General features: G+C 49.4%; 1 protein-coding gene across 3 annotated transcripts in view; it reads right to left on the reverse strand.

Moving 5' to 3' along the window:
* Positions 1–27,656, reverse strand: part of LOC147460895 (putative potassium transporter 17) — a 129,329-nt gene that overhangs the window by 38,285 nt on the left and 63,388 nt on the right. For 2 of the 3 annotated variants that reach the window (XM_086508594.1, XM_086508592.1), the window contains 4 exons: positions 20,942–20,992; positions 20,603–20,863; positions 20,259–20,311; positions 19,713–20,082 (listed from right to left, as the gene is read on the reverse strand). In XM_086508594.1, the coding sequence (XP_086364720.1) occupies positions 19,713–20,082; positions 20,259–20,311; positions 20,603–20,863; positions 20,942–20,992 (735 nt within the window). The remainder of the gene's footprint in view (positions 1–19,712; positions 20,083–20,258; positions 20,312–20,602; positions 20,864–20,941; positions 20,993–27,656) is intronic. The other variant, XM_086508595.1, reaches the window with a different exon arrangement.

Below are 27,656 nucleotides of genomic sequence, written 5' to 3' on the forward strand. Positions count from 1 at the left end.
CTCTCTCTGAGTGCTGAGTCCAACAAGACCCGCTCTGGGATGCGAAGCATCGTGCTCCCACTCCTCTGCATGTCTGCCACTGTGAGGATCACTGGTGCATGGTCCGAGAAGGATGTCCCTGCCAGGATGCCCACTGATCCGCCCAAGTCACTGAAGTGGTCACTAGTGTAGAAGCGATCTATCTGCGATAGATTCACTCCACCCACTCTGCGGTCCGACCTAGAGAAGGCAAGACTCTCTAGAGGCCTCACAAAGCCAGAGTGCTGCCATGTATCTGAGACCCTCAAAGTCATACACAACCTCTCCCAAGATGCTAACTCGACTCCATGCACAGTAGCATGGCTGCCTCCAATCCTGTCAGAAGGGTCCTCCAACATGTTGAAGTCCCCCCCTACACACCAATGGTCAGCCTGTGGCAAAGACTCAACAATCTGTGACCAAAACTCTGCACGAGCACTCGCCACATTGGGCGCATAGAGGTTCACGAAGCCCACAAGGCCGCCCTGAACCTGCATAGTAATCCACTGAGCCCTTCCTGGCACAATAATCCCTTTGCCCACAATGGCCTGCTGCAATGAGTCCGCAATAGTCATACATACCCCACCCTGGATGTCTCCAGTTCCAAAAGCAGCTGACCAAAAGGTATCATATCGTCCATGCAAAATCTGACCACATTGCCGAATGCGGCTCTCAGACAGATGGTGCTCCTGTAGCATAAGGAGATCAATCTGTCCTCCCACAAGGCAACACTGAAGCTCCTGACGCAATCGGCCCCGCTGTCGCTGAAACTGGGGCCCACCTAGTCCCTCCACGTTCCACGAGACGATCCTCATGGGGAGCGAGAGAGAACAGATGCTGCCGCAGCAGCAAGACGGGCGATCTTCGAGGCTGGCTTGGATGGGGAGTAATCCGCATCCGAGCGTCCTCTAGATAGGCGAGACTGTAGTCAGTGCCTAGTCCAAGCCCAAGCAAAGCGAGCCGTGCGTAAAGCAACCTCCTCTGTCCAGGAGTCCTCATGAATGTATACATAGCAAGGCAAACACTGCGTATCAGCAAAAAAGTCCACCACAATGTGCCTACATCCTGCTGAGTCTGGGGGTGTCACCGCAAACTTGGCCAGTGGCCACAACGTCTGCAGTAAATCTGTAACTCCAAGTTCTCCCATGTGGTGAGAGAACTCGAAAATCTGTGTATGCAACCATCCCACCACTGAGTCGAGGGACCACTCTGTCTCGGTCCTACCATAGAGGGGGAAGGAGAAACCAACTGCTGAGTCCAGGGCGTCTGTCCCCCTAGCGGCGAGGAACAAAGCATGGACCCTGAAGCAGGCTGCCTCGTGGTCTGCTGCGGAATTGCCGAGAAAGCGATTGAACCCATAGTCGAAGAAATCCCAGCGGCGTCGGAGGTCAATGCTCATCAGACCACGAGGGATAGCTGTAAGGGAAGATGTTTGAATCTGCAGAGGGGGCTGCAAGAAGGGCTGACCCTCTCTCGCTAGGCGACTCGTGGCAAAGGCGCTGCCAAGAGATCTCCTAGCCGCCGGCGAGGGGCCAGTCTCCTGAGTCGATTGTGGAACTGAAGCAGGCGGGGGGGGGGGGGGGGGGGGGGGGGGGGGTAAGGAGCTGAAGGGGGCGGGGGGGAGGAAAAGCGGGGTGGGGCGAAAGAGGTATAGGGGCGAGGTGGGGAGTGGACGGGAGCAGAGGGCGGGGGGGGGGGGGGGGGGGATGAGGAGGAGGAGGGGAACTCTGAAGGGGGGGCGGCTGGCGAGGGTGAAGCGGAGGTGGAGGCTGGCGTAGGGGGGCTCCTTCTGCTCAAGAGGACCAAAGCGATACCCCGTGGGAACCCACTGCTGCTGAGTAGGCACCTGAGGGCCACTCTAAGTGTCAGGCTGTCGCTGTGGCCCCTGGTGTCGACGGCCACGGGCCTGCTGCCACCCCTCCTCCGCTGGAGCCCCACGCTTGGAGGGTGACTCTGAATCTGTGCGTTGTGCCGCTGGCTGGGGCTAAGGCTGAGGTGTAGGTCGTGGCCTCCTCCGTGGAAAGGCCTTCGCTAGGTGGCCCATCTGTCTGCAAATGAAGCACTGGTTCGGAAGACCCGAGTACTCCACACTCTGTCGAAACCAACCCCCACTCACTCGAGGCAAAAGGATGACCTTCGGGAGCGTGTGGGTATCTCTGAACAAAACTCGAACTGAGGGGATGCCAGCCACCTTGGCAGCTACTGATGCTGCCGTACGAGGTGTCTCCAAGACAGTCCCGATGGCGGAGCCAATCCTGGAGAGAAGTGGTAGGTACTCCCTCCGTAAACCCGGAAAGCAGACTGAGATGGGAATGTCTGCCTCCTCTACTAGCACATCCGAAGTCGGGTCAAAACCATGTCGCCACTGTCGAAAGTGGGCGCGTGATGCTCGGATGGCCAGTGGACTCATAGCTATGACCTTGGAAGCCATCTCGGAGGTCTCGAACTCGATCTGGTAGTACCCCCGTCCGAGAATCTGGACATCGAAGATCTTGCCCACCTCTGCGAGAAGGCGGGCCTGGAGAAGGTCACGCAGCTCTCCTCTGCTGGTTCGGGTGCCGAGAATCTTGCAAATCACCGAGGTCGCCTGCAGACGCTCTACCTCTGCGGCTAGGCTCGCTTGCTCTGTCGGTGAGAGAGCAAGTAGAATGGTGGGCTCAGCGGTGTCGCGCGAGGGGGCTTCGGAGCATGAGCCTCCATTAGTGTCTGCTGCTCTGAAGGAGAAGGGCGGACGAGAAGTCTAACGCTTGAGAGCTTGGCAAGGAGAAACCAACTGAGAATCCACTGCAAGGCAATTCAAACGAGGCCTTCGGAAGGGGGGGGGGGGGGGGGGGGGGGGGGGGCGTGAGAATAAGGGGCTGGAGCGGCGAGGGCATCGAACAAGAGGGGGGGCAGCGGGCGGGCCTGCACTCTGGCTGGGCTACGCGCAGGCTGGGTGTAAGCTCAGCAGCGCGCACGGACAGACAGCGCGCAGGCAGGGGGCAGCGCGCAACAGGGGCAGCGTGAGGGCGAGGGCGAAGGGGGGGGCTATGGCGCGGGGGAGCAGGAGTAGGCGGGGGGGGAGGGGAATGTGCAAGAGCAACAGCGAGCCCACATTTTTAAAGCCTTAATAACTTGTCTGGCAGGGGGCATTTGCTTTGGTAATGCCCATATTTCCCGCATCTGTAGCACAAAATGGGCCAATTCAAACGGCGAGTCGAAGTACGAGGTGGTCCTTGCTCCTGGTGCATTGAGTTGGAGGTGGAGGCATAGAAGCTTTGAGGAGATGAGGGAGCATGGGTATTATAAAAGATCTGAGAGGGAAAAGTGCTCTGCATACCTTGCTTAGGAGGGGCTGTTAGCAAGGGTGGTATATGGTGTGGATGGCCACAGGGAGAAACCATGTTGGATGCAGGTGCTGGTCCTTGCTGAAGAGAAGAACCAAGACTTTGCTGTATTTGTCGCAATCCCTTGACGTAGTAACAATCCTTATCCTCATGTCTAGATTTTTCACAGAAGTGGCAGTAAACCCGAAGGGGGCATTCCTGTGGAGGGTGCCCTGGAGAGCGGCATGAGCTACACCAAACCGTAGCCTTAGTCTCTTGCTGACACTTGAGCTCTTCTAGCTCGCGCTTAATCTGTTCCAATGCCTCGGGATGTGGAGGCTTCTCTTGTCTAAGAGAGAAGGACCTCTCCTCTTGAAGAGCTCGCTGTAACTTTAGGGCTTCCAGTTCCTTGCGTAAAGAAGTCAATGGATTAGAAGGACTTTCCGGAAACACAGAGGAGGTCTCTATGTGAGGGGAGTTGTTGAACAGCTTCCTAGCCCCCTCTATGCTAGTAGTAGCTGCGATGAACTCCTCCAAAGTGGCGTCGGGCTGGAGACTCTCTCGTTGAGAAGTTTTGGGAAGCGCCTTCTCTACCCACTTCTTCACCATGAATTCACCGGGTTGCTGAGGAAGCTTGGCAACCAAAGACTTGGTCTTAGTCATAAGCTCTGCAAAAGTCTCCTCTCGCTGGAGCACCATGTTGGCTAACTCATCCAACACCTTCTCCTGGTAGTCACCGGGCCTGAAAGCTGCACAGAACTGTTGCCTTAAGGCTGCCCGAGTTGTAAAATGGTTCTCTGCAAACTGGCTGTACCATTTGTCTGCTAAGCCATCCAAGGTATCCGGATGGAAAGAGTACCAAGTAAGCATCTTCCTTGTTAAGACCACGACCCCTACAGAGAGATACAAACCTCCTTGCATGGTCGTTAGCATCTTCTGAAGAGAGTCCTTTGAATGTAGGGAACTTGATGTTTACCTTAGCCAAAACGCTAGCCAACGGCTCCATGGCCCCTTGCTGAGCCTGTAGCTCAGTAGCCTGTAGCAGAATAGGAGAGAGCTTTACTGGAGAAGGTGATCTGGAAGATGTGGAAGTGGATGAAGGAATGGGTGATGTATGTGGAGGGATAGGTGATGAGGTTGATGGACTTCTACTCGGTACCAAAGGTCGTCTTCTGTTATAGTACTTCAGAGGGCTCAGTAGTGCGCTTTGACGCTCGACTGACCGCCTTGTATGTGTCATGCAGTGACCACCAATCCAACCAACCTTCGGGCAAGAAAACCTTGAGCTTGGCTGAAGACTGGTCTAGACTCTACTAGACCAGGCAAGTGACTAGACCAGGCTGGACCAGGGACGAGGAGGACTAGACCAGGGTCGAGGAGGTCTAGACCAAGGTCGAGGAGGTCTAGACCAGGGACGAGGACAGGTTGGACCACGGCGAGAGAGGACTAGACTAGTTGGACCAGGCGAGAGGGGAACAGTTGGACCAGGCTATAGGAGAACAGTGCAACACAAGGTCGGCGAAGCTAGATAAACCTAACTAGCTTCAAGATTTGCACCTCACAGAGTGAGATTTCAGTTGAGGTCCCACCGTGATCGCCAAAATGAGAGCACCTGTAGCGCGGATAATGTGTCGTGCTCTCTACAGTGGGTGGTCCTCAGTGCAATGTGCGTGACAATCTCACTCAAACAAACTGAACAGAAAGGAAAAAATAGACATCAACAGAGCTCACAAAGACACAACGGCAGACCAGAACATATGACTCGACTATCTCAAAGACTGATACAGACTCTGGCGTGGCAGCACACTCAGCTCGAGCCCATGACTCACAGGTACAATGGGGGCGTCGAGGCTCAGATGTGCAGGGATGGTGAAGATGTGTTCTGTGAATAGTCTCACTCTAGACGACTACGTACAAGATACCCTGACCAAACGCTACTACTCATATATATCGCCATAAAGAGCCACCAACGGCTCATAAATGTCAGCCATGTGGTGACCTGGCCACGAGGCCCACTAGACCACCGTCGGTAGGTACCCTGCCACGTGTCACTCCCCAGACCAGAGGTCCGTCCAGTGTGAACCAGACCCAGTGTAACCAACTGTCAAACTGTCTGCCCTTTGAAGTGACACTGTAGCCCTGCTACACTACTAGAGACAGATATGCTAGACTAGCCCTTGAGTCTTCCAGACAGTTAGCTTTTGAGGGGGACATTTCATGCTGGTATGCACAAATGAAATCATGGTTTCAGACGCATGGCTTCACCATGGACAGGCTGCCCCCTTTCCAGTACTCTCTTCAGGCACCCTCGATGTCTCTTACACGGGTGGAGATTACTAGACTCATTTGTCAGGACCTCATCCAGCTGGATATCAGGAGGACATGGATAGAGCCGCCACATGAGTTGGTCACGAAGATGGCTTTCTATAGAGAGCATCTTCTCCACCTCACATGAGATGGGTTTGTGATTCAACCCAACTACATGGACACACATATGTCTCATGGTTTGTGGTGTGCCATTGGTCAGATACGCACATCCTCACATCAGCTGGAGATTGAGACTGGTAGATTCAGAGGGATACCAACAGACAACGGGATATGCCGCTTATGCCAGCTAGAGCCAGAGATAGAGCTACATTACATATGTCATTGCACAATGTACTATGAGATTCGGGGCCGTTTCCACTGCTTTTTCTGAGAGGGTTTCGGTCCTTTCTCTAGGGTCATGAGTTATGAGGATTAGAGATGTCTTGGGCTATATCTACTTGAGTTACACAGATATAGAGATACTTTACTAGGGAGAGATAGAGAGAGACAGTCCCAGAGACAGATTACAGATTTCTTTTCACTAGATATGGGACAGCCAGAGGAGCAGCCATCACTGCAGAGCTCGGGCCCCACTCATTCGACCACTACCGGCACTCTCATCAACCGAGCACTGGAGCTACAGAGATCCAGACGGCCACGATTGAGGAGAGGGGCTACACAACATCGACTGAGACTACAGCAGAGGATTCGAGCCATACTCTCTCGACATCCAGAGTGCAGATGATGATGGATTCTAGTAGTAGTATCTTTGTTCTAGTTCTTTTGTACCCAGACATAGTATTAGATTCACCATTTTGTAACAGATTGGTCTCATAGCTCATTTTGGCCTTTTGAAGACGTTAATATAACATTCCATTTCATTTCTCTCTCTCTCTCTCTCTCTCTCTCTCTCTCTCTCTCTATATATATATATATATATATATATATATATATATATATATATATATATATATATGTGTGTGTGTGTGTGTGTGTGTGTGTGTGTGTGTATATTATGTGTGTGTGTGTCTATACGTGCGCGTTGCCATAGGTAGAACCACCGGAGGTGGCGGGACTCTCACTTGTTTGAATTACTTTGCTCGGTTTACTGCTCGCTCGAAGATTGGGATTCCTCCTTTCCCAGTAAGTGAACAAAATATATACGATGAGGCTAAATCACAAAATGGGAGGAGGAAAGAGCCACACAAGTGGCCGGTAGTGCCATCTCGGCGCACTCTGGACCATGGTGAAGAAAGGCCTTGGGTGCGAGTCGCAAGAAAGCCTCTTTGCGCTCCCGCATGCGGTCGGAGCTACCCTGAAGTCTCTAAAACTGACCCCTGAGAGTATGAATCAGCTCCAACCAAAAGTCACGAACAGTCTCCACCGATGGACAAGGCGAGCCTCGAAGATGCGAGAGTAACGGGCCTGCCAAATGAACCAGAGTGTCGGGCCACAGACGAGCTCCCAACACCTCTCTCTCACTGCACCACTCCTGGGGGGTAAGCTCTGTGGCAGGCTGAAGTGTAGGTCGACCTCCCCTGAATCACTATCGTCCTGCTGTCTAGTGGAGGCTAGCTCAAAATGTAGTGCAGGGCCCGTGAGGGTGGACCAGGCAGCAACACCCCAAGTGTATTGTCGCGCTGTAGAAAGACCTGGCATCAGTCGTAGAACCCGAAGAAAAATCTACTGTGCCATGGGACAGTCCCACAGACAATGACGTTGACTCTCCAAAGGATGGTCATAGGCTGCGTAGGCTGCCGATAAGCCACTATGTACTAGCCAGCTCCCCATTGCTGTAGCTCTATGTGCCACTAGCCATTGGAACAAAGTGACTCGCCTCGGCTGTCTGGAGTCCTATAACCGCTCCCAAAAACCTGACAAGAACTCAGCTGTGAGACCCTCCTCCTACCAATGAAGTGCTGCAACAGGACGAGCCTCTCTTCGTGCTGCTAGTATGTGGCGCCCCAGTCGAACAATGTACTGAAAGAAGGGAATCCCAGGGTGGTCGGCTGAAGAGAGGGGGTCTCTCCAAAACCACTCTCCAGGGTCCACTGCACTCGTGCCAAAGGGCAGCTCTCCCAAGCCCAAAGCCGCCAGTGGCCTGTCTCAAGATGTGTTGGGTCAGGATCTGTGACATAAGTCCTCCCACAGATGCCCACTACTTGTATCCTCTGAAAACATCACTCTGCAACCTATGGAGTCTCTACTGAGACTCTGTGTAGGCGACCCTCACGTTGGATCCTAAAGAACATGGGGGTACAGACTCCGAGCAAGCACGAACTGTGATGAGGACCTCTAGTTTCGTGAAGACCCCCATCCATCTGGGAGCTGCTGTCTCTAGAGGGGTGAACCACTCAGCTGGTAAAGCCTTTGTAATGTCCTGGCACATGCTCTGCACCCCTCTCATGACTCGTAGCCAGATGCTCTGTGCCTCCTCTCGTAAACCTGAAAACTGAAGCCAGTCTCGCCAAGAGTGGCTGGGCCCTTTGCCATGGGACCCCAAGAAACATGAGGCCTACTACCAACCAGGTGGCCTCTCTGAGTGTTAACCATGGGGTTCTAAACAAGGGGTTGTCTCAAGCGCTCCTCCATGCAAGTGGACTGGTGCTACTCCAGGCCACTCCACAGTTGCTCCCAAGATCGAAGCAGGCTCACAACAAACCGATCCTCCAACCTCTTCTGCTCAGACCAGCTTTGCGCATCTCTGCAAAGATCCACCAGATGGAAGGGCTCCAAGGGCCTCTGCATGAGGGACTTGACCTCGAAGCCGCTGCAACAGCAACTCCTGTAGGGCTCCTCCCTTGGAAGCAGTCCTCTGACAACAAACTTCCCGAGAAGGGCTATGCTGTGCTATGCTGGGTTTATGATCCCCAGCCCCCCCGTAAGGTGATGACCCTGCCAGGCTACTTTGGCCCGAGCTAACTGGGTGTTGCGCCTTGACCAAAGAAAGTTCCTTATCAGCCTCTCTAGCTAGCTGATATAGGAGCTCGAGAAGATCCAGCAAGACATGATGTGCCACATAGTAGCCAACAACACCTGGTTGGCCACTACCACTCTGCCTGCCAAAGAGAGCCGTGCCGAACTCCAATGTAGTGACTTCTTCCTAATGGACAGGAGGAGGGGAGCAGTGTGCTGCTCAAGGGACAAGTCCAGGCAAACCTGACAACCCAAGTAACGAACTGCACTCCCTGGGGGAATCTATCTAAAACCCTCACTTGGTGACCAATCAGGCATAGGAGCACTGCCAACCCAGAAAGCTACTGTCTTCCTCCAATTGATCAATGCTTCTGACGCACAATAGAACACCTCAAGAGCCTGCTCACACTGTGCAGATTGGCCTCCTGGCCCTCCAAGTACAAGGCTGAGTCGTCGGAAACTTAGTGTCAAGAAGCTCATCTGCCTTAATAGGGAGCTCAAGACCACACAAGCCAACCTGCTGAAAAGTAAAAAATCTGCTCATCGCCTCAGCATAGAACAAAAAGAGGAGGGGGCTAGAGGGCAACCCTTTCTGACCAAACGCGTGAGCAAGAAGCGTTCCCCTCTTCCTCCTGCCAAGAGCACCTTACTGTGCGCACGCCCGTAGAGAGTTGACACACCTCTGATCCAAGCATCTGAGAAACCCATCCTACGTAGAGTGCCCTCCAAGAAGTCCTAGTCAACTCTGTCATAGGCCTTCTCAAAATCAAGGAGTATCACCAGATCCTCTCCTCGGAGATGCGCAAGGGCAGACGCCTCCCAAAAAGTGAAGATGTTATCAAGGATACTACGCTCCTTGACAAAACCTGTGTGGGGTCTCATTTATAATGCTCTCTAGTAGTGGCTGAATTTGATTGAGGCTTAGCTGACAACACATCACGATAAAAGTCAGTAGCAACTCCACGCATATCCTCAAGCTCTGAAGCAACTGATCCGTTGGGTCTCCTCAACTGACTAACATTGGTGTGCGCATGGCGTGGCCCCACTGTCTCAAAAAACTAACTCTATCGCCCACCTGGGTCCACTGAGATGCCTACCGATAGAAGGCAAACTTATGACACCGCTCCTCAATGCTCAACTCATATGCAGAGAGCAAGGAATTCAAAGCCCCCCTCCAAGTAGGTTTCAAATGAGACTTCTTTACCATAGATTACATGTTTGTTTTGTGCTGCCTCATTGATGGGGCAAAAGTGCGGAAGAACTGCACTGCTGCTTTGTGGAAATTTGCAAAGCATTTGATATAGTTCCATGTGAGAGGCTCTTTCAACCCCTCCAGAGCTTGGGTGTACCTTCACAGATGACCTAGGCTATGTATGCTTTATATAAGCAGGTGATAGGGATGGTACAATGCCTCAAGGGTTTATCAGACTATATGACTAGCACTATTTGTGTAAAGCAAGGATCCCCACTCTACATTGATGAGATCTCAAATTGCATAGTGCGAGCTGGTGAGCGTGCAAATCTTTGAGGTATTCCAGTACATATCATGCTTTATGTTGACGACATTGTTCTGATCTTTGAGTCACAACGACACTTGACAACTTTAGTACGTAGAGAGGCCTTACAATGAACCATGGGAAAGCGAAAGTCATGATCTTTCATACTTCCTGGGCAGTCAGGAGTACGGAAGTCTCTATGGCTGTAGGTGGATAGATAGAGGTGGTGGAGTCTTATGTATACTTGGGCGTCACCTATGCCAGCCCACATGGGCGCTTCACCATGGCAAAGGCAACTACAGACAGGCTCACAAGAGGATATGCGGCTTTGGCCATGCTAAAGAGAAGATGTCACCTCCCCCCCCCCACCACAGGATCACATTTTGTTACTTTGTACTTTTGTCCTTTCCCGATAGATGGAGCGCTCTTCCCCCTATGTCTGCACAGCTCTAGCAAAAACAGCCCGAGGCATCTGATCGTGATATCTCATGACTCTATTCAGTGGTCCAAATCCGTCTTTCACTATGTTGTAACAGCTTGGTCTCAAGACTCAAAGGTCATTTTGGACTTTTAAAGACGTTAATATATCATTTCATTTCATTTCTCTCTCTCTCTCTCTCTCTCTCTCTCTCTCTCTCTCTCTCTCTCTCTCTCTCCTACCCCTCAATTGAGGAGGAGATCAGCACCACAATTCATGCATGGCCAGGAGATAGTGGAGTATGTCGACTCTTATACACAGTTGGGAGTGCTCTTGCTGGCCCATCATCATCCTTGCGAGGGACTGCAGATGTTCATGTGGATATGCTACCTTGGGGGGGTTGAAGAGGCTGTGTTCACAGATGCAGTTCTAGGAGCCCTGCATGAAGCCGTGGTTGTATGATACTCTAGTTACATCTACTAGCTATATGATGTCCGGATCATTAGAGCAGACAGAGTCAAACGTATGACAAATGAAGATCGATGAAGAGACCCTTGGTGACTTTGCTATGAAGGATGATCCGGAGTAAAGGCTCCATCCCACATGGGATTCTTAGAGTCGACTAGTGGCACACTTGTCATGATGGAGGCGCTCACTAGATGGTATTATTTATGCAAAGCTTACGGGAGCTCCGACACACAGGTATGCTCTGATAGCTCTAGAGTCCACTAGACAACTAGCAGAAAAGTGGACACTACATGATGGTATGCACATACATCAACATGGTTTGACCTACATGGATTTAGTATGGATAGACTACCACCACTTGAGTACTCACTTGAGGCTCCTCCTCTCACCTTGAGCCGATCTGAGATCAGCCAACTCATCACGCAGGAAATTACGTAGCTTGATATTAACAAGACATGGCTTACACCTACACGAAAGTTGGATATGAAGATGTCTTTCTACGGGAAGCTCTTCTTTGTACTATTGAGGATGGATTTATCATTTGCCCTAGATGTATGGATATGCATCTCTCACATGGGGTGAAATCTGTTATTGGTAAGATACGGACCTCTTCACACCAATTGGAGATAGAGGTTCGGAGATATAGTGGTGTGCCTTCAGAGCACTGCATCTCGTTTGTAGACTAGATGTAGCAGGGCTACAATGTCACTGGCATGGGACAAGTAGTTAGTTGCAGTTGGGCTTGAGTTCACACTCGGCGAACTCTCGCTTGGGCTGCGACACGTGGAAAATGTTACGGATGGTGGTCCAGTGGACACTGTGGCCAACTCACCACCACCTCAGTTAGGAGATAGGCTTAGCTGGATTGAGATATCTGCCAGCTGTTGGTAGCTCTTAGGAGATACATATGAGTGGTTGGTTCCAGTCGTACGTATGCATCATCTACTTTTGTGTGGTCCGTCATCTAGAGTCTCTCATTAGAGTTGTACACAGCACGTCTGTACCATCCTTGCACAGTTGAGCCTCGACACCCCACTGTACCTATGAGATCTGCGGTGGAGCTGAGTGTGCTGCCATGCAAGAGTTTGTCCATGTTCGTGCTGTTCATCTGCTGAGTCATACTGTTGTTGCTCTGTTTTTCTTGATTTGTTGTTCTTGTCTTCTGTGTTTTCATTCTGTGGAGTGAGATATCACACACATTGCACTGAGGAGCACCCACTATAGAGGGCACGACACATTATCTCTGCTACAGGTGCTCTCATTTTTGGCACGCCCGGTTGGACCTCAACTGAAGTTTCACTCCACTGAGGTCTAGGAGCTAGCTCGTCTAAGCTCTCGCCTATGTTGGTCTGGGCTAGAGTAGTCCAGCTTGGTCTGTATAGCTCAATACTAGACTAGCTAGTCTAGTCTCTCGTCTTGGTCTAAGTCTCTCGTCCTGGTCTAGTAGTCTCTAGGCTGGGTCTAGTCCTCTCTCGTCCAGGTCTAGCCAGGAGTAGGCTCAGTCTAGTCCTCTCTCGTCCAGGACTAGCCAAGACGTCTAGTCACTCGCCCTGGTCGAGTGGAGTCTGGACCAGTGCGAGGTAAAGGTCTATGTTCAATGCTCAAAGCTTGGGTGGGTTTTTGGTGACTGCATGACACATACAAGACAGTCAAAAGAGTGACAAAGCCCACTACTAAGTCCTTTGAAGTACTACCACAGGAAGCGTCAACCCTTCGTGCCAAGCAGAAGTCCACCATTCCCATTACCCTACCTTCTCCCTCAACCAGTTCTACACCTCCCAAGTCACCCCCATCAATAAACTTCTCACCCACTGTGTTACAGCAAGCTTTGGTGCAACAAGCTCCTACACGTCTAGATAGCCATGGAAGAGCTCACAAGTGTTCTGGCTAAGGTGAATATTAAGTTTTCGACTTTCAAGGGTCTCTCCACAGAGGATGCTGACGACCATGCCCGGAGGTTTGTTTCTCTCTACAGAGGTCGTGGGCTCAACCGAGAAGATGTCTACTTAGTACTCTTCCGATCTACCTTGGATGGCTTAGCAGACAAGTGGTATAGTAAGTTTGTAGAGAACCACTTTACTACTTGGGCCACGTTACGACAACAGTTTTGTGAACCTTTCAGACCAGGCAATTTTCAAGAAAAGGTTCTAGATGAGTTGGCCAACCTGCCGCTTCAGCCCAAAGAGACTTTCGCAAAACTCATGATTAGAACAAAGTCTCTGGTCGCCAAGCTTCCTCAGCCACCAGGTGAGTTCATGGTCAAGAAATGGGTAGAGAAGGCTCTTCCAAAGACTTCTCAACAAAAACTGAGAGAGAATCTCCGACCCGATGCCACCTTGGAGTAGTTTGTTGCGGCTGCTACTAGAATAGAAGGAGCTAGGAAGCTGTTCACCTACTCCCCTTAGGTAGAGACCTCCTCAATGTTTTTGGAAAGTCCTTCTGATCCGTTAATTTCTTTACATCATGAGAGAAGAGGTCCTTCTCTCTTAGACAGGAGAAGCCTCCACATCACGAGGCATTGGAACAGATCAAGCACGAGCTAGAAGAGATCAAGTCTCAGGAAGAGACTAAGGCTATGGTTTGGTGTAGCTCATGCCGCTTTCCAAGGCACCCTCCACATGAATGCCCCCTTCGGGTGTACTGCCACTTCTATGAAAAGTCTGGACACGAGGACAAGGATTGCTACTACCTCAAGGGATTGCGACAAATACAACAAATTCTTTGTCCTACTCTTCAACAAGGGCCACCACCTGCATCCAACATGGTTTCCCCCTATGGCCATCCAAACCAGATGCCACCTTTGCTGACAGCCCCTCCTACGCAAGGTATGCAGAGCACTTTTCCCTCTCAGAGTTTTTATCATACCCATGCTTCCTCATCACCTCAAAGCTTCTATGCCTCCACCTCCAACTCCATGCACCAGGAGCAAGAACCACCTCGCCCTTCAACTCGCCCATTGAATCGGCCCATTTTGTGCTACAGATGCAGGGAATATGGTCATTTCTAAAGCAAATGCCACCTGTCCGAACCCACTTGAGTCCACTGAGATGCCTGTCGGTGGAAGGCAAACTCATGACGCCTCTCCTCTGTGCTAGCAAGCTCCTGTCGAGCCTGTTGTAACTGCTCCTCCAACCATGGACTGTCTGGATGCTGCTCATGCATCCTCTGTAGTGAAGCAATGCCCCGTCTGAGATGCTGCTCCGTCTCTCTCGCTGCAGCCCGGCGAGCCAAAGACTCCTGAAGAAAAAAGTAGCTAAGCTGAGTTAGGCCTGAGGCCACTCTGTCTACTGGTGAATCCTGTCTGTCCATGCCCTCTGTCCAGAGAGCCTCTACCCTCTCTCTGAGTGCTGAGTCCAACAAGACCCTCTCTGGGATGCGGAGCATCGTGCTCCCACTCCTCTGCCTGTCTGCCACTATGAGGATCACTGGTGCATGGTCCGAGAAGGAAGTCCCTGCCAGGATGCCCACGGAACCCCCCATATCACTGAAGTGGTCACTAGTGTAGAAGCGATCTATGCGCGATAGATTCACTCCTCCCACTCTGTGGTCCGATCTAGAGAAGGTAAGACTGTTTGGGGGCCTCACAAAACCAGAGTGCTGCTATGTATCCGAAACCCTCAAAGTCATACAAAACCTCTCCCAAGCTGCCAACTCGACTCCATGCACAGTAGCATGGCTGCCACCAATCCTGTCAGAAGGGTCCTCCAACATGTTGAAGTCCCCTCCTATACACCAATGATCGGCCTGCGGCAAAGACTCAACAATCTATGACCAAAACTCTGCACGAGCACTCGCCACATTGGGCGCATAGATGTTCAGGAAGCCCACAAGGTCACCCTGAACCTGCATAGTAATCCACTGAGCCCTGCCTAGCACAATAATCCCTCTGCCCACAATGGCCTGCTCTGCAGTGAGTCCACAATAGTCATACATACCCCTCCCTGGATGCCTCCACGTCCAAAAGCAACTGACCAAAAGGTATCATAATGTCCACGCAAAATCTGACCACAACGCCGAATGCGGCTCTCACACAGATGGTGCTCCTGAAGCATGAGGAGATCAATCTCTCCTCCCACAAGGCAACGCTCAAGCTCTTGACGCAATCGGCCCCGCTGTCGCTGAAATTGGGGCCCACCTAGTTCCTGCACGTTCCATGAGACGATCCTCATGGGGAGCGAGAGAGAACAGATGCTGCTGCAGCAGCAAGAAAGGCTATCTTCGAGGTAGGTTTGGATGGGGAGTAATCCACATCCGAGCGTCCTCTAGATAGGCGTGACTGCAGTGAGTGCCTAGCCCAAGCCCAAGGAGAGCGAGCTGTACGTAACGCAACCTCCTCTGTCCAGGAGTCCTCATGAATGTATACATAGCAAGGCAAACACTGCGTATCAACAAAGAAGTACACCACAATGTGCCTACATCCTGCTGAGTTTGGGGGTGTCACCGCAAACTTGGCCAATGGCCACAAAGTCTACAGCATATCTGTAACTCCAAGTTCTCCCATGTGGTGAGAGAACTCTAAGACCTGTGTATGTAACCATCCCACCACTGAGTCAAGGGACCACTCTGTATCGGCCCTACCACACAGGGGGAAGGATGTGCCAATGAGAATGGGTAACATGCCACTGTGATCTATGATGGGATCATGCGCATTTGCTAAATGGTGTATAGACTTTGTAGGTCCAATATAGCCACCAACTTACAAAACTCAATCACAATATATTATTCTGGCAACATATTACTTAACCAAGCGATATGAGGCACCAACCACCAAGAATAACGATGCACGAACAATGACATCATTCCTATATGAATGCATCTTTACTAGATACGGACTTCTTATTGAGCTTGTTAGTGATCGTGGATCGCATTTCCTCGATGTGGTGATAGAATATCTTTTAGATGAGTTCATGGTAATCCATAACAAATCTACACCCTAGCACCCCCAAGCAAATGGTCAAGCATAACATAGGAGAAACCAACTGCTGAGTCCGGGGCCTCTGTCCCCTAGCGGCGAGGAACAAAATATGGACCCTGAAACAGGCTGCCTCATGGTCTGCTGCGGAATCGCCGAGAAAACGAGTGAACCCGTAGTCGAAGAAGTCCCAGCGGCGTCTGATGTCAATGCTCGTGAGTCCACGAGGGATGGCTGCAAGGGAGGATGTCTGAATCTGCAGAGGGGGCCGCAAGAAGGGCTGACCCTCTCGCGCTAGGCGACTCGTGGCAAAGGCGTTGCCAAGAGATCTCCTAGCCGCCGGAGAGGGACCAGTCTCCTGAGCCGACTGAGGAACTGGAGCAGGAGGGGGGGGGGAGAGGGAGCTAGGGAGAGTGGAGGAGAAGAGGGGCGGGATGGGGCGACAGAGGTAGAGGGGCGAGGTGGAGAGGTGACGGGAGCAGAAGGCGGGGAGGATGAGGCAAAGGGAGGGAACTCTGGGGGGGGGAGCGGCTGTCGAGGGAGAAGCGGAGGTGGAGGCTAGCGTAGGGATCTCCTCCTACTCGAGAGGACCAAAACGGTTCCCCGTGGGAACCCACTGCTGCCGAGTAGGCATCTGAGGGCCACTCTGAGTGCCAGGTTGACGCTGTGGCCCCTGGCGTCGGCGGCCACGGGCCTGCTGCCACCCCTCCTTCGTTGGAGCCCCAGGCTCGGAGGGTGGCTCTGCATCTGTACGCTGTGCCGTTGGCTGTGGCTGCGGGCCAGCCCTGGCAGGCTGGGGCTGAGGCTGTGGTGCACATCGCGGCCTCCTCCGTGGACAGGCCTTCGCTAGATGGCCCATCTGTCGGCAAATGAAGCACTGGTTTGGGAGGCTCGAGTACTCCACACTGTCGAAACCAACCCCCACTCACCCGAGGTAAAAGGATAACCTTCGGGAGAGTGTGGGTATCTCTGACCAAAACTTGAACTGAGGGAATGCAAGCCGCCTTGGCAGCTACTGATGCTGCCGTGCGAGGTGTCTCCAGGACAGTCCCAATGGCAGAACCGATCCTGGAAAGAAGTGGTAGGTACTCTCTCCGTAAACCCGGAAAGCAGACTGAGATGGGAATGTCTACCTCCTCTACTAGAACATCCGAAGTTGGGTCAAAACCATGTCGCCACTGTCGAAAGTGGGCACGTGAGGCTCGGATGGCCAGTGGACTCATAGCTATGACCTTGGACGCCATCTCAGAGGACTCAAACTCGATCTGATAGTACCCCTGTCTGAGAATCTGGACATCAAAAATCTTTCCCACCTTTGCGAGAAGGCGAGCCTGGAGAAGGTCTCGCAGCTCTCCTCTGCTAGGTCGGGTGCCGAGAATCTTGCAGATGACTGAGGTCGCCTGCAATCGCTCTACCTCGGCGGCAAGGCTCGTTTGCTCTGTAGGCGAGAGAGCAAGTCGAATGGTGGGCTCAACGGGGTCGGGCGAGGGGGCTTCTGGCGAGTCTCTCTGTGGCGAAGCTGGAGCCTCCATTTGTGTCTACTGCTGTGGCGTAAGAAGAGGACGACGGGAGGGTGCTGCAAAAGGGCGCGCCAACACTGCTCCAAGGAGTTGAAACAAATGCCGAAAGTGCCGAATCTGTAGGGAGTAACTGAGGTGGAGTGCCCAAATTGACGGGCGAACGGGCCGAGTCGGGGGGGGGGGGGGGGGGGGGGGGGGGTTGATAAAGCGGGCTGGGGCAAGCGGGCCAGCGGCGAGAGAGCTGGGGTTGAGGGCGTGCGGCGGTAGCAGGGGCTGAGGACGGGCGGACGGGCTAGGACAGGGTAGCGCGAGGGGGGGCCACCGGGGGCTGAGGGCAGGCGGAAGGGGACAGGCGAGCGGGGGCTGAGGGCAGCGCGAGGGAGGGCAGCGGGTAGCAAGGGGGGGGGGGGGGGGTGGCGATGGTGCAGCGAGGGTGGGTGCACAGCAGCAGCGAGCGCGCGCGCGTTCTCTATGCTGAGCATTAGTTACCTTCCAGCCAATAGGATACCGCAAGTGTCTAACAATCACATGTGGATCAAGAATATCTCCAGGTCACAAAAGATGATGCCAGTCACGTGCGTTAAGAGGCAGGAGTTTGGATTTTCGAAAATTGACCATCAGGCCAACCGCAAGCCCAAATGTATCCAATGCCTGCATAATCTCTCACATGTCATCTTAATAGTTGTGAGGCATGATCAATGAGTCATCAGCATAAGCCTACCCAATAAAGTCATTTCCAAAGGGTAATTGCAACTCGTGAAGATGACCAAGCGAAGTCAAGTGATCCAAACGCAACAACAAGGGGTGAATGGCAATAGCATACAATAAAGCACTGGGGGAGCAACCTTGCGTGACAGAGCATCCAAGTGGCCAAGGGTCAGTCAACTCACCTTTAACAAGGGTACTATGAGCATACAAGAAACATTAACATTGGCTAACTGGGTATATTTGGCATATTCCATTCCAATTAAGACATTAGCCAACTTATCCATGATTTGGCGACGAGGGATGAAGCCATACTAAGCCGTATGGATACCCGCAAGAAGAGGCACCTTGATGCGATGAACAATAATTTTGGCCAAGATCTTGTATATGACCGGCATAAGAGTGATCGGCCGCCAATGAGAGAACTGCTCACAAAGCGCTTGTTTAGGTAATACTTTCAGCAAGCCTTCTTTCCAAGGTAATGGCAAGTTCTACTTAGTCAATGCAACATTCATCATGTAGAGTAAAGGATCTTTTAAGGGCTCCCAAAAGGAGAGAAAAAATACTGCAGTGAGCCCATCCCAATGAGGGGAACACCATCTGCCGAGAACAAGTAACATTGAGTGCAATTCATTTTCAATAAAATCCACCTCCATTGCTTGTGCATCTTGAGGCGAGAGTATTGAATGCACCGTAGATAACAAAAGTTGTCGCGCATGATGAGTTTCAGCACAAGCCGGAGAAGGAGCAACAAATACATTCTCAAAGTGTGAAGCTATGGCATCATCAAGCTCATGTTTTGAGGCTATCCAAGAGCCCGGCCAGAGCAAAACCCTCTTGATGGTTTGAGAGGCCCTTGAATGGTGTAGTGCTTAAAAAACTGTTTGAAGGTACATCCCTTATCCACAAACGCTCGATATCGAGTCTGAATTTGCCATTTATCTAGTTTGCGTTTATCATTGTGTTACAGACATACACCTAACAAAGTGTTGTCGATTCGCATTCTGATAATGGGCCCTTATCAGCCAAAAGTTGGAGCTCTTGATAGACATATTTGGCATCCTCAACATCCCCGCGTAACTCAAGCATATAGTGCTTGCCATAATCCTGAATCTCACATTGCACACGCATGATGAAACAATACCAAGCAATATCAAGATCAAGATGCATTTGGGCGACCAATGGGGGAATAACATCATATATCATCTTGCGGAACGCCCCCTGTAAAAGATAGGCCTTATTGATGTGTAGCAGACTTTCTCTAGGAGAAGCTAATCGCAAAACAGTCGCCTAGAGTGCAAGGTCATCAAATGAGAGGCATGATCAAACAACAACAAGGTGTGGTCTATGCTCATCTCGCATACAAACTCATCATATTGTTGCATGCTAAGGGCATACCACTGATCTAATCGTCCCCCCCCCCCAACCCTCTTAAAAAAAAAAAAAAGCGCGCACGCACAAACAAGAACAATCTTTTTAACATGCAAAGGAATAACAAATTATCACTAGCACATCAAAGAGTGATCAACATGAATATGATAAGAATAGGTTAACACTATGGATAGCCCATAAAGCCTCACATTCATTAAGGTATAGCATGCGTGTCACATGCACGCTAGTGGTGAGGAAAGAAGTGCTAATGATTACCGAAGGCATTTCCAATTGTTGATGATTCTTGAAAGCCGATGGTAACAGCAATACAAAGAAGCATAAGAATATAATTGACTTCAGGAGAGTAAATTTGACCTTCTGTTGACTGGGACGTGTGCACCATTTTAACTCTGGGAAAATAGTGAAGGGATACTGACTGCCTGACAGTGGAGAAGCTGGCTGATATTAAGCCTTGACTTGCAACTATTGCAGCTAGAGTGGCAATTACAAACATGGGCCAAAAAACAGGCTTCGGAAGGCTCTTATAGAAAGCATTTTTGTGATCATCAGGATGCTTTATCAAGTAGGCAGATTGGCCAGCATATTGCAATATCACACTGGGGTAAACAAAAGTAGAAAATGCCACCTGCATCATCATGTGATTTGAATAAACCAACAAGAAATTAATTTGCAACATAGCAACCCACATACACGAAATTGAACAAACAAGGCTCGATGAACAATTAATGAAAGTGAGTAAGGAAGTGTGCTACGTAATTAACTAGGTTTTTTGGCTGGAAGATCTTTTTATCAAGAATTTACTTGGATAGAACGCTTGTTAAAGTGCCCTAAGTCTGCAAACATTGCCTCAGCACCTATCAGACGACAAAAGATTCAAGATGACAGCTAACAAACAAGTTCATGACGTCCACTACCTGCTATTAAAAATTTAAACACATTCTATGATACTCATTACTCTCCTCTTCCTCTACTAGTTTGTTGAATCCTTCTAGTTATCCCAATTCTCACATTTCACGAGCATTTCATTAACACCTAATATGTTGACTGCCCTTATAATTTTAACCTCATGAGCTAGCAAGCAAAATCATCCTTTTGCTGGCCTTTTCTCAAGCAAGTGCTTCGCACGTACTGGAAAGTAGCAATACCTGTTACGCATAGAACTGTGCCACCTAGCATACTCCAGCCTTGCTTTCCATTCTTTGAGAATAAAGCAATGATGTAATGTGGTGAACAGGCCTTGAAAATTCCTGGGTAATGGTGCTGAATATTGAATATACCAATAAGAGCTGTTGTCAGAAGCCATACAGACATGATTGGAGAAAAAAGGAAGCTGACACCAGCTGTACCAATCCTTTGGGTTAGAAAAATTGCCACAAGAATAGCAATGGAGATGACTATTACAGTAGCTGCAGAACAAGAAAAACTATTACCAAGGAAAATAAAAAGTACACAGGAAAAGCCTGATTATTGTGTTAAGCACTCACATTTGCTTATTGAAGATGATGCCAACTCTATACCCTCGATTGATGATAAAACTGTTTCAAATACACTGGTTAAAATAAGAAAATAGTAATTTTCCTGTATAATGATGTTGTTTTCAGAACAAAACTTCCTGAATACAAGAAAAACCTAGCACATTCCTAATAAGAGTCAATTATCTGGCTTTAATTGCACCTATTTGATGGTCTGCACATTTCAAGAAGCTACAGAAGGCTCACTTCTGAAAAGCATGTAATTACATCATCAAGTAGTTTTGTTGGTTTGCCAATAGTTGGCCTCTACACAATCATCTATTGTCCAAAAATGTCACTAACACATGCAAAATCCTCAACTTCTAGTGGAGATGGTGCTACTTTCCCACTGCGTGGGCTGTGTACTTCTTTTCATAAACAAAGGAAATTCTGATATATTCTTCGGCTTTTGATGCTGAATTTGCAAGTGATATAGGTTTGTATTTGGGGGCCACGAGGCCAATCTTCAGCAGGGCCAGCAGGCTCTAGAGAATTTTTGTGGAGCATCAATGCACTGATCAAGTGGTGCAAGCTGGTTAGATTTAGGGTTTGTCGCTTCAATTATTTTATCTCCTTTGATCCTTTTTGAGTTGTGGAATGCACAAGAGAAGTTTTGAATTGGCTCAAAAAGTATCATAGATGAAGAAACTTTTCAACAAGATTCTCCATACATCCTCCTCACAGAATCTAGTTTTGATTTGTACTACTAAAGTGTCCATACTTTCTACTTAACTCAGGTCTGGACATACTTCTAATTTGATATTAATCTCAAGGTTTAAGATCCTTTGTTGCGTAGTTCAGTACCTGTTTGATATCTAATGTGATAATGAAGAGCATTGACCAAGAGATCCCTCCGTACGTAAATGGTCCCTAGGTGATGACTTTTGGAGGTTTTCTCCTTAGAATCCTATGCATTATATAGGGTGTCAAGTTGGTATTGATTTGACATGAGAGCAGCAGATTGTGCCTCTACTGAAACTCACCTTGTATCTCTTTGGCCAGGAGGATAGGGGGGGCCACCAAAGTACTTTGGCGACTGTGTGGTACACCTGTTCCTGGATTATTTGGAGCTCCTATATAGGCCAAATTCGGTGGCTTCTCTTATATTTTCCTTTGGCCTGGTTGGGGGGAGACAATCTGTGTGTGCCAAGTATGCTTGGTCGATTATTACTTTGCCTACCTCTTGCGTTGGGAGGCTTGAGATCGTTGATTGTGCCCATCAAAGTCAGGCAATTTGCCTACCTTTGTCGGTGAACTTGGGATCATTGACCATGTTCACATCAAAATTGGGCACTGCTAGGGGCGCTCATTGTTCATGGTCTTTTGCTGGGTGCCAAGGTCGTAGTTATGTTTATACCTTACCAGGGAAGTGAGGCCGTGGACATGGCACTATGGCGTGTTTTCTCACAACGAAATATGTCTAATTTGGTTTACAAATGTACATATGTCATGTGCATTGAGATGGCACACTCGTTTTGCCTCGAATGTTCAATGCAGGCGATCTCGGCCAAAAATAGAAAGTTTCATTCGTGAAAGATGTGTCCCAAGTGCTTGCCAAGTGGAAAAATGAGGTTCAACAAGTAATTTGAGTCCAAAGGGACTCTCCACAAATTTAGGAAATTTTCCTAGCTCGTTTGAGCTTTTTACGGACAAAGAAGAGCATTTTTGGGATAAAAACGGCCACAAAATGATCAAAATTAGCCTAAAAATAACAAGAAATAGCTCAAAATGCCACATCAACGGCGGTGCCGTCCTTGCTCAAGCTGGGGGAGAGTTCATAGAGCCAAAAATGACCTCTGTTCGATATCTAGCCATTGTAAGGGAGGGTGCTAGTGTAGTGCTATGCTTTCCATCGTATGTTCAAGGCTGTGAGGCCACCAATTAGGGTTTAATCTCCTCAAACAACCATTTGACTTGTGTAATGAGGTTTTGAAGCTTCCATGACATGGCAAAAGAGCACTATATATGTGCAATTAAGAGCGAGGCTACATCAAATCTTCACAGACACGAGAGTTTTGAGTTGATCTTGGTTGTTTTCTAGAGTGAGGCTTTTATGGTTGGAGTTTTTTTCTTTTCGAGTGTGTCTTTTGCATGATTCACTTGATTTTGCTCCCACGCCCGACGCTTTCCTAGCTGCATTGCGTACTTCTTGATACAGTTTTGGTGAACCCGACATGAAGCAAGCTAGGGTGAGGGTTCAAGAGCTCTTTCAAAGGTCTCAATATAAGGCTTTAAAGCTATGAAGCAACAAGAGCAACAGGGTAAGCTTTTTGACCAAGGTACAATGCAAATGTTCCAAGCATTTGCTATGTTTAGGGTACAACAACATGCTGCAGAAAGAAGGGAGATGTCAACAACCAAAGCCCTTCAGTATATTGTGAATAAAATGGATTAATTTAAGCGGAAAGATGCCACAAAGTATTTTCGTGGTTAAGTGAAGTAGATAGAGTTACAACGAGTACCAGAGGCAGAGATGATTGGAACTTTCGAGCTTGTTGTAGTTTGTGATTCTTGAGATTAGAGAGCATGTAAGGGGAATTAAGGAGCAGCATGGAAGAGATTGGGAGCGATTCAAAAAGGAAGAATACTTCATGGAAGACTCTGAGAGGGTTACAAAACGAACTTTCTTAGAGTGGTCTCAAAGCTGAAAGAAGGGCTTTCTATCACTTAACTGTTGAAGGAATTTGAGCGCACTATTCTCAACTATCATGAACACAACGAGGCACTTTGGATAGTGAAAAGATTGAATTGTTTCTTCAAGCTACGAGAGCCGAGCTTCAAGAAAAGTTAAGAGCTACTGTCAGAAGACAAGAACACACAACAAGGTTTAAAAGTTGAGTGGAAACAGGTTGAGGACGTAGTCTCATTGTAGCAAGAAAAGTGTGTCCTTCTCTCTACTGTGGGTGCTCCTCAGTGCAATATGCGTAAAACCTCACTCTAACAGAACGAAAACAAAACACAACAATGGAACGAGAAACTCAAGACACAACAATAGACTGAAAACACCATGGAACTTGACTAACTCATGGAACCAATACAGACTCTAGCTGGCAGCACACTCAGCTCCAAGCCCAGGACTCACAGGTACAATGGAGGTGTCAAGGCTCCAATGTGCACGGAGAGTGCAGAAGTGCGGTGTTGGACACAAGACACAAGACTCAAGATGCTAGACCATAGCAAGTAGATGAAGTCTACGACGACTAGATCACAAAAAGTAGATGAAGTCTACGACGACTAGAACCAATCACACATATATACAATTATAAAGAACCACCAACGGCTAGCAAACTATCCAAGTCCAGCTACATCTATCTCAAAACTGTGGTGGTGGTGATCTAGCCACGGTATCCACTAGACCACCACCTATATCACTGCGCAAGCGAGACTGTAGCAGGGCTATAGTGTTACTTACACAAGTCAAGCAATTTGTTACAACTAGTATGGAGTTCACACTGGACGGACTCTCGCTTGGGCAGTGACGTGGCATTGATACGGGTGGTGGTCTAGTGGACACCATGGCCAGATCACCACCACCACAGTTTGCAGATAGATGTATCTCGATTGGAATATTTTGCTAGCCTTGGTGGCTCTTTTATGATTGTATATATGAGCTTCGTTAGGTTCTAGTCGTCATATGTTTTATCTACTTTCCATGATCTAGCGTATTGAGTCTTGTGTCTTGTGTCCCAGCACCCCACTTCTACACTGTCCCTGCACATTGGAGCCTCGACACCCCCATTGTACCTGTGAGTCCTGGGCTTCGAGCTGAGTGTGCTGCCATCTAGAGTCCGTACTGGTTCCATGAGTTAGTTGAGTTCCATGGTGTTCTGAGTCTATTAATGTGTCTTGAGTTTCTCGTTCCATTGCAATGTTGTGTTTACTTTATGTTGGAGTGAGGTTTCACGCATATTGCAGTCATGTGCTTTCATTTTTGGCCCGCCCACTGAGACCTAACTGAAGTCTCACTCCACTCCACTAAGCCTAAATAGTTGAGCAACTAGCTGGTTCAGCCCTCGCCTCGTCTAGTCTGTTGATGTGGTCCAGCCTGGTCTAGACCAACTTCATCCTCGTCTAGCTTGGTCTAGTCCATCTTCGCCTCATTCAGCCTAGTCTAGCTGGTCTAGTCTCTATTGCCCTTGTCCAGCCGGAGTGGTCTAGCTTGGTCTAGTCGAGTCAGGTCCAGTGGGTCTAGACTATCCAACAAGTTCAAAGGTCCTCGCGCCTAGAGCTTGGGTGTGTTTGTTACTACTGCATGACCCATACAAGGCAGTCTAAAGATCGACAAAACCCACTATTGAGCCCTCTACTACCACAGAAAGCGCCAACCTTTCGTGCCGAGTAGAAAACCACCAGCCCCACTATCCCTACCTCCCAAGCATCTACCTCCACTCCCTCAACCAGTTCTTCACCTCCCAAGTCACCTTCCCTAGTACACTTCCCACTAAGTGTGTTACTGTGAGCTCTTGAGCAACAGGCTCCTAAGCTCTTTAGCAATATGCAACCATGGAGGAGCTGGCAAGCGTTCTAGCTAAGGTGAACATAAAGTTTCCAACTTTCAAAGGACTCTCCACAGAGGATGCAAACGACCATGCTAGGAGATTTGTATCACTTCAGGGGTCGTGGCCTCATTGGAGAAGACGCCTACCTAGTGCTCTTTCTGTCAACCTTGGATGGTTTAGCAGATAAATGGTACAGCTGGTTTGCTGAGAACCAATTACTTGGGCAACACTAAGGCGACAAATCTGTGAAGCTTTCAGAGCAGGTGACTTTCAAGAGAAGGTTCTGGATGAGTTGGCAAACCTAGTGCTCCAACCAAATGACACTTTTCCAAAACTCATGATCAGAACAAAGTCTCTGGTCGCCAAGCTTCTGCAGCAACCACGGGAATACATGGTCAAAAAATGGGTGGAGAAGGCTCTCCCTAAGACTTCTCAGCAAAAACTCTGAGGGAGTCTCCAACCTGAAGCCACTCTAGAGGAGTTTCACTGTTGCTACTAGGATAGAAGGGGCAAGGAAGTTATTCAACGACCCTCCTTAGGTAGAGACTACCTGAGTACTCTTGAAAAGTCCATCTGACCCCTTGATTTCTTTACGCAGGGAACTAGAAGCACTGAAGTTACAACGAGCTCTGCAAGAGGAGAGATCCTTTTCTGTTCAACAGGAGAAGCCTCCACATCAAGAGGCTTTGGACCCAATCTAGAAGAGCTCAGGGCTCAGCAGGAGTCTAAGGTTGTGGTCTGGTGTAGCTCATGTCGCTCTCTAGGGCATCCTCCACACGAATGCTCCCTTCGGGCCTATTGCCACCTCTGTGAAAAATCTGGACATGAAGACAGATTGCTGCTACCTAAAGTGATTGCGGGACCACCTCGTCCCCCGACACGCCCGTCTAATCGGCGCATTTTGTGCTACACATGGGCGGAATATGGGCATTACCAAAGCAAACGTCCCCTACTTGAAGGGTCTCATCCTTTCCGTCATTGCCTTGAGGCTAAGGATCATTGCAGTAAGGATTGTCCCAAACAACGGGCGCCCCCGTCTTCGAGCCCAGGTGGAAACCAACCAGAGTTCATGCTTCCAAAGATCAACTCGTTAGCCATGAGCACCATCCCTCAGTCATCACCTGCTACTCATGTGGTTGCCCCTCAGAAAAAGCTGCAGCAGGTGGAGGAGCCCATTGGTGTCCTCAGTCGGGCACAGAGGGCAGCCCTGGGCCTCAGTCTTCCAGAAGGTCCAACTCTTCCATCCCTAGTTTCACAACTTAGTCCACCTCCAGTAGCTGACAAGCCATCCATTAGTGCCAAAAGCCGACCTACCTCTATGCTCTCTAATATTGATGGGGCCTTATTAGAAGTAGTGGTGGCTGACTTGCGACAGATCAAGGCACCGGAGAATGCCATGATCCAAAGAGAAAACCTACAACAGAGACTATCTTGAAGAATACCTTTTAGCAAGTGTCACTCTACGACATGCTCCGGTTAGATGCAAATCTTTGAAGTGACACCCTTGCAATCATTCAATCTCTGTACCTCAGTGCACGGTCCAGTGGCGGGCACCTCCCATTGTAGTCCTCAGAGTTCTACATGATCTCCTATCCGGATCCCACTGCACCCCCACTAATTACAGAAGTCCTCGTCTGATGGTGTCTATTCTAGGGCGCCAATTCTTAGGTGTAATCGTGGATGGTGCATATGACATTCACTATGCTGGCATTGGGTCTCTAGCCTACTAGGTAGTAGGCCCGCCCCATTCACACTGACTTTGGCTCACCAGAGGGCTGTCTACCGCTTGGACATAGTAGACAAGGTGCCTCTGTAGGTACACGACTTCACATTCAGCTTGGATTTTGTCGTGGTTCGCCTTCCCTAGGTTGAGGGCATCCAACGTCATGGGCTCAGGCAATCCACCACACTATCTAGGTATATCACACTTCTTTCAAAGCAATGACCAATCACACCCCTTTTCAACTAGCCTTCAGACTAGAAGCCATTGCCCCTTTCGAATTCAACTCAAACTCTCCTAAGGTAGGCAATTTTCGTGTTGATTGTGGTGTGGAATCTGCACACTTCTCTCATCTCTCCATGCTTGAAGAAAGCAGATTGTTAGCTTCCAATACTCTCCAAGCACAGCAGCTCCGCCGCAAAGCGTGGCATGATCGTCATCTTTGCAGGCCGAAAATCATGCAAGGGTC

This window comes from Adiantum capillus-veneris, chromosome 3, assembly GCF_014529385.1.
Source record: "Adiantum capillus-veneris isolate H3 chromosome 3, ASM1452938v2, whole genome shotgun sequence".
Lineage (NCBI taxonomy): Eukaryota > Viridiplantae > Streptophyta > Polypodiopsida > Polypodiales > Pteridaceae > Adiantum > Adiantum capillus-veneris.